The 7,135-nt window shown below is 42.1% G+C and overlaps 1 protein-coding gene across 1 annotated transcript in view; it reads right to left on the bottom strand.

Annotated features, from left to right (window-relative positions):
- LOC109484839 (E3 ubiquitin-protein ligase rnf213-alpha-like) overlaps positions 1 to 7,135 on the bottom strand; it is a 48,570-nt gene that overhangs the window by 20,022 nt on the left and 21,413 nt on the right. The window contains exons 37-50 of the mRNA XM_019788197.1: positions 6,954 to 7,086; positions 6,668 to 6,775; positions 6,270 to 6,355; positions 5,910 to 6,101; positions 5,679 to 5,793; positions 5,064 to 5,261; positions 4,436 to 4,572; positions 3,574 to 4,253; positions 3,328 to 3,472; positions 2,512 to 2,840; positions 1,702 to 1,880; positions 1,213 to 1,413; positions 560 to 750; positions 66 to 165 (exon numbers count right to left, since the gene is read on the bottom strand). Coding sequence (XP_019643756.1) covers positions 66 to 165; positions 560 to 750; positions 1,213 to 1,413; positions 1,702 to 1,880; positions 2,512 to 2,840; positions 3,328 to 3,472; positions 3,574 to 4,253; positions 4,436 to 4,572; positions 5,064 to 5,261; positions 5,679 to 5,793; positions 5,910 to 6,101; positions 6,270 to 6,355; positions 6,668 to 6,775; positions 6,954 to 7,086 — 2,794 coding nt within the window. The remainder of the gene's footprint in view (positions 1 to 65; positions 166 to 559; positions 751 to 1,212; positions 1,414 to 1,701; positions 1,881 to 2,511; positions 2,841 to 3,327; positions 3,473 to 3,573; positions 4,254 to 4,435; positions 4,573 to 5,063; positions 5,262 to 5,678; positions 5,794 to 5,909; positions 6,102 to 6,269; positions 6,356 to 6,667; positions 6,776 to 6,953; positions 7,087 to 7,135) is intronic.

Raw genomic sequence — 7,135 nt, 5'->3', positions numbered from 1 at the left:
GCCACGACACAAAACTCAACAAATTTGAGACCAATAGTTCCATGTGCACGTTTTGTCAGACTCACGTTCCAAAGCTGTTTAATCCGTTCCATGGGTAGTGGTTGGTCCGCTCCGCACAGATGGTCAAGGTACAGCTTCACAACGCGCAGGCGTGCCAGGAAGCATCTGATGAATACAAGTTGTAAGTAGAAAGGTAACATTCGCCAAGCAAATGCATAATGTTTACCTTACCACATGGTCTGCTCTGTTTATTCTTACTTAAACGCATTCATATATGTGGTGACAGGGGACTAAATCCCCCCTGCTATAAAATTACAACATGATATAACCCAGCACTAGTTACCATAGTGACAGCTGTCTGGTTCAGGTCATTGACCTTATTTGTTTGGAGAAGAAGAAGAAACTGAGCAAAAGCATTATGTCTTCCTTCGATAAGCATAACTAAGAGTTGATGACCCGCCCCGGTGTATTAACGGTGACTTATTTAACCCCCGGTCTGTCACATATAACCACGGAATAAACCACCGAGAGAGAGAAACGGAAAAAGATCTGTACTCACCTACATCCGTGAAGGGAATGTTGAATCTGTTCAGACGAGCTCACTTTGTAAGCTGCGAAAAGATCCTCCGCCAGCAAAACAACTGACTGTAACTTGGACCCCCAACGTTCTTTCTCGATGGTGGTTGTCAACTGCCAGAGTTCCTGGGCTAGTTTCTCGAGTGCCAAGCGCAATGCTGTAACATCAAGCGTCTAAAGAGAAAAAAGTGTTCACTGTTTAATACAAAACGATAAATCAGAGATTCAAACTTCCGGGAGGTTTTTTTCTGTTTATTTGTTGGCACAGCCAAATAGTGATAGTCTGGCACACTGCAATGGGTTTAGGAGAGAAACGTTGCATACTGAGAAACACGAACCTGACAAGCCCAAGGTGGGTATCTACAGCGACCTACAGTAACTGTATGGGTGGACCCTTCTGTGAATTTATGGTTATAAACATATCCCCTCCCCTCTCGAGCTCTGTCACTGCATACAAATACCCACTGAGACGTAGCCAACGGACACACACACACAAACACACTGAAATAGCTGCTGACATGCGGTGTGGGAGAAGAAGACGAAATAAATACGTCCGTAGTAGGGCGTAGTTACGATCGTTTAGCACTCCTAAGCCTAATTAGACATGAGCTTGTTCTATGGTTCATAACGACTTACCATGTTTGGACGGTTGCGCAACGCGGTCTCTAAAGTAGGAAGCTGATCTGTACCAAATTCCATCAGCTGGGAGAAGCGGGACAGACAGCCGCGGACTCCATCGTCAACTGCTACATGCACATCTGTAATGTGGGGTGCCAGTGGGACTTCCTGTCTCTGCCTTACCATGGACACGGCATGCTCAACTGCTCTGCAGATAAGCTTAATACAAACGGTAGTGTGTTGTGAGGGTTTGGAAAATATTGATAGTGTCTGGCGTTTCAATTTCTCAAACATTCAAAGATGCACCAAAAAACAGTTACTGAAGCAACTGGATTCCTTGAGTAACTTTTTGGCGTATCTTATTATTTGAATGTCTAACTTTCACCGAAGTTTAAAGACGATTCGGTACAGTGTTTTTTAACATTCGGATTTGTAGATAAATCAGAAACAAATGGGATTTAAAACATGTAGAGAAGTTTACACTGCAAACACAGAGGAGGCGCTTACCTTGACCTCTACTTCTGAGCCCGTAGTGATCTTGTGAGTCATCAGAACATAGTCATGGATGTATCTTACCATGACCTCGGCGGGGTCGCAAGATTTTGTCGCTTTGCTAAGCTGTCGTCCAATCTCAGTCTCGTCAAATGCATTTCTAAATACCTCCTGAAATGGCTCCGAAGTTCGTGCTGCATAGAACATCAATACATCCAGCATGAATACAGACTTGTTGCAAACATCTAATGTATTTGTTAAAATCGTACTACTATTTCATCACTTTTCATTGAACTTACTTAGCGTCCGGTAGGATGTGCACAATGTCCTTTAGACTATCTAGAGGTCCGATACCACGATTACGTTTGGTACGTATAAATACATTGAAACATGGTCTCATAAAAGTACTTTCCCACATTTCAATCTCAAAAACTCGTCTGCACCAGAACGTTACAAGGGTCTGCCTCAGAGTATGGAAAGAAAACAAGGGGTTCGCCATCTCAAACTCCCAGAACAGCTGACAGCAGTAAACAATCCCTACCATTGACCGAAATGTCTTTTTAAAATTTGGTCAGTCCTAGTCACACAGGTCTGTCATTACATCCACAAAACTGGTGAAATCAACAAAACTTTACCATATGATAGTTCAGACACTACTTGTTTCTTCTAATCCAGAATCTAAACTGAAAACCTAAAAGAATTTAGAAGAGAAAAAAGGAATTTCATAGTTATTAGTTCGAGACTAGAATTGTGTTCCCATTTTGGGTCTTTGTGACGCAATGGTGACGTCTGCCCTGAATTCAATAAAGACGGTTTATAGCGTACCTGTCATTACTGTAGCATCTTGCCACAGTTTGTCCACCAACTCCTTGATTAGCCAGGAGAACGGAAGCTGGCACTGGAATAGCTGACCATCGTACCCTGAGGTTTGGACAGGTACCGTCTCACGGACTGCACGTTTCTTCGGAGAAAGACAGTCTGTGTAATGTAGATCAATTGCCTTGTCGTTGGCTGCAATATGAAGCCATAGCTGATGCAACCATGATTCTTCTTTTGTCTTGAGGAGATCCATATTTGAGTTCCTGTCGAAGAACGCAATCACCTCCGCCAGCATGGGAGATACAACTGACAGCAGGTAGATCCATGCCGATCGTCTGCAAAAAAAGGTGGCAAAAAGGAATATTATTATTTAATGACTTCATAATAAGACACATCTCTATTTTAGTGTTACTTACCTAATTGTACGCCATGTACAGTTCCGATACAGGGATTTTGAGGCTTATGTAAGTTACGTACAGGGTTCCTGTGGAGTGAAATAATGACGTAAACAAGAAAAACAGTTAACAGAATGTATATTGAGACTTCATCAGGTATATCCAGTAAAAGGTCCCTGCTTTCTGATTCCATCATTCATAAAATTCCATCATCTTTTCCAGTACTAAATGCCCATCATCGTGTTAGGAATAACGTTTTTCAGTAGCAAAATACCAAGTTGTCAGTGCCGGTGCAATGATGTTTCGGCATATTGTACGTGTGCGAAAATGATTTTCGCGGCACTCTAGATGTTCTTCAAAAGTATCATTGAGATATTTGTAAGAACCAGTGTGAAAATCAATAAAAATAAACTGGACTGCCCCGTACCTTAATGTTCCTGCCTGACGAATAGCTTTGGACGCCGCCGCCTCTTGTGAAAGCCAGTTGGATCCCATGTGTACCTGAGACTCTTCCTGTTCCTTTAACAGCAGTGTCAGTCTGCCTCTCAGTACTTCAGCAAACGTCAGACGACCTATCATAATATTCAGATTAGTACGAACAATTGCTTTTACAGCATTGGGCATCTAATCATCTAGGATGGTGGACTATATGAGATTTACAGACGATTCTTACCTCCATTTTGCTTCCCTTTGGTTGCAAGAAGTTTTAATAGTAGGTCGATTCTGTCGATGGTTCTGTGTTTCATCACGAAGGGATCAGTCAAACGTGCTGCTGCAGATTGGACAGAAGAGCGGAGGAGAGTTACAGTGTCAAGATGGTCATCCAACTCCGATGTACCCGCCTCCACCGCGTCCTGTGGGTCTACGTTTAGGTCTACGATGAGGTCCTGTGTGATCGGTTGTCTCTGCCGGTCCTGTGCGGAGGCCAGGCCATCCGGCTTCAGTCTCTCATGAAGACTCTTGTCGTCATCGATGTGGATGAAGTTGACTGATTCACAAAGTTCAGCCAACGCGTCATCAGCCTGGTCCGGTGGGGTCGCGCTCCGGGGTTCGATAAGGCAACTGACGGACTTTCCAATCATGGCGGCCACGTCTGGGGAGTAGTCGTTTGGAGGATGAACATCATCAATGTGATAGCAGAGCCACTGTCCACCGCCGAGACCAGAGAACCCTTTTCCTGTGTTCCTGGTGAGCTGAATGACAAAGACCACGCTGGACCTACGGTTGCCGGTCTGGGCCCGCTCGGCCTGGACGGTATGGGAGGCGCAGGCGATGAGGTTGGAGTTGATGTCACCAGAGTCACATTGAACAACCAAGAGACCTCCCTCAGCCAGAGTTTGCTCCAGAAAATGCCTGTACAATGAAACGCAAGAATGTCATATTCGACCAAAATGCGACCAAAATGTAACACAATAATTTCCCATATGATCCATTCTGTTGTGTAAAAGTCACTGGTAATATACATAGATTTTAAATAGCCTAGTACATTGTATAGCAACATGGTGAACTCAATTTTTTGCTAGAACACAGCTCACCCAATACGTCTGCTGAATTGTTGCTCCGTGTCAAATTGTTGTAAGGACAGCAGCTGCACCAGAGCTTTTCGTACACCAAGCGTGTCTGCCAGCTGTGGCAGGTCTTGTCTGGACAGCAGACGGCCGTGCGTTGTAACCTGTATCGGTAATAAATTTGTGATCATATATCAATCTGAGTCACCGCTACAACGGTTAGGCCACATTGGTACATAACGCGGTTTGTTACTAACATATTCTAAATTTGACTCATGTACAGGTAAATGTATCATGACGGCTGATATTTTTACAAGATGGAATTATATGTATCTGGTCCGCAATAAGTACAATTCCTTCTAGCATCTAAATGCATCGATATTGGTAGTACTAATTAATTTAATTTTAAGTTTAAGTACTCCACTAACTAATGTATTTTTGCAAGAGGAGTGAAAGAGGTGGTTTATATTGGAGCGGACCGACTGACTTTGAACAGAGACGGCGGGTGCTATATGGAACACAGCACCAACCGGAAGTAGCAGCAGGCAGGTCCACTCAGTGTTTAACGTCATAGAGTTTGGCTGAAAATCTGCGGTCCGAACTCATGTCAGTGTTAATCAGTTAAGTTTAGTACTTCAGTCATAAATTCCAATACCTGTGCTGAAATCCCACTCTTCCCATCTCTCGGTATGTTATGAAGTAGAAAGTCCGCAAGGCTGGAGTGGTGCTGACCATGGAAGTACGTGTGCGCCATAGCGCGTGCGTCAGAGGTGAGATGGGAGCTTTCAAGCCGGCGAACCACTGCATCGGGAGTTGCGCACTGGAGAAGACTCTCTTTCGCCCTTTCAAACACCTTCACATTTGCACAGACAACAACAATGACCGATCTGGCTTCGTTCCAACAATGTCAGAAAATGTTCTAAAGCAATATAGACACGATAATGGTATACGATTATTGGGCTATCTATCTGGATATCTACAACTTGTGCTACAAAAGAAAATGAAATGATAGACTTCTGCCATGGATTGTTATAATTATACTTGTCAAGACAGATAACTTTTACTCTGTTTAGTCATTTATTTTAAAACCTTTTTTTTTCAAAATTCGTGGATGAAAATTAAACATACAGGTAATGAGATGTACTGTAGTATTGTAACTCAAGCAGCTAAAAAGAGTTTGAAAACTGCCACACGTTTAAGGTAACATACACTCCAGTTGCTCAAGTAACCGTTTTTTTATGAATTTCGAATTTCAACATTCATTTCTTACCGTTTCCTCCCACTTGTTGTCATTGATGTCGACGCCATGACACACCCGCAGGACAACGGTGGCAGGAAGATCTTCATGGTACCCAATGAAAGCATCAGCAGGCTTGTAGTTACTTCTAGAATTACAAATGAATGATGCATTATGCACGAAATCTGATTGAGTGTACGTCGATAATTTTGGCTATGACCATCATTGGTGGATATAATTAGTATACAAACTAAACAAACGCACTTGTTCTTGGTTGTGTTCCTGGTAGCATCCACATTGACGAACGCCTTAGCCCAGTCATTCACCCTTTTAGCAATGCCGTTCTGTGCAGGAGTCAGAATCGTTGACACCGAAAGGAAGTGTTTTTCCAGGCGGTTGATTAGAGGGATCGGGAACTTTTCATACACAATGTCCTTTTCTGCTACGACGACCAACCTAGAGTAAAATAATGATTATTAATAAACGTCAATCAGAACAATGATTTGATTCAAGCATCTCCACCAAGTTTATATTTGGTCGATTAAACGATTCCTCCTTAAACATTTGCATTTCTTTGTTAATGATATATTGTCTAAGAAAAACTACATTTGTACAGGTACAAACCTGAAGTCCTTATGCACACGGCACTTCACCCTGTGAGTACCAAGGCCCAAATCCACATATTTCTGTCCACCCATTTCCACGTAGTACTGAAAAAATAAGGCAAGACTTTCCATGTGAAATTTGTATAGACCTTTCAGTATGATATTATCAATTACATGCATCTGAACATCATATTTAAGTTCAAGGCCATTGATGTGCAATACAATTCGAAGCGAAGATCTTATATAATCTTTTAATCTTATATAATCAAAGTCAGAAGTAGTAACTGAATACTATAAATTGTACTGAACGTCGGAATTGTAGCAAACAAATTCATCAATAGGCCAGTTCCTTTGTTTCCTAACACATGTCTTGTGATGAGATGAAATATTTTTGCAAAAAGCTAGAGATATAATTACCTGATTCAGCGCATCGTAAAGGCTTTCATACAGATTCTCCAGGTTGAGTAGGACCACGGTTCGCCCTGTTTCCATGCAGACTTTGATGCGGTTGATGTCGCGGCAAATCTGAAAGCAGTGATGAAAAGTAATACAATATACGATTAACAGGTAAAACAATTAAATTCACCAACATTATATGTATTAAAGTGCTGCGAACATGACTATTGTAGAGCAAGAGACATCTACAACGAAAATGAACTTGAAACATATATACATTAGTATATATAATGACGTTATCTTTTACCTGGGTGTATTCCTGGTCCTGGGGAAAACTGCTGCCGAAGAGAATGACTGTGCTCCTGGGATCGAGCATTTCTTGTTGTAGAATGGGAAGAGCAGCGTAGTTTTTGGTCAGAATCAGCAGATATCGCCCTTCACTACAGCAAAAAATGACGTATCATGTTTCTATCTCATATAATAAAGTGT

The sequence above is a fragment of the Branchiostoma belcheri genome, unplaced genomic scaffold (genome assembly GCF_001625305.1).
Source record: "Branchiostoma belcheri isolate BF01 breed outbred unplaced genomic scaffold, Haploidv18h27 scaffold70, whole genome shotgun sequence".
Lineage (NCBI taxonomy): Eukaryota > Metazoa > Chordata > Leptocardii > Amphioxiformes > Branchiostomatidae > Branchiostoma > Branchiostoma belcheri.
Note: the sequence above shows the minus strand (reverse complement) of the source record. Positions and strands in the feature narration are given on the sequence as shown.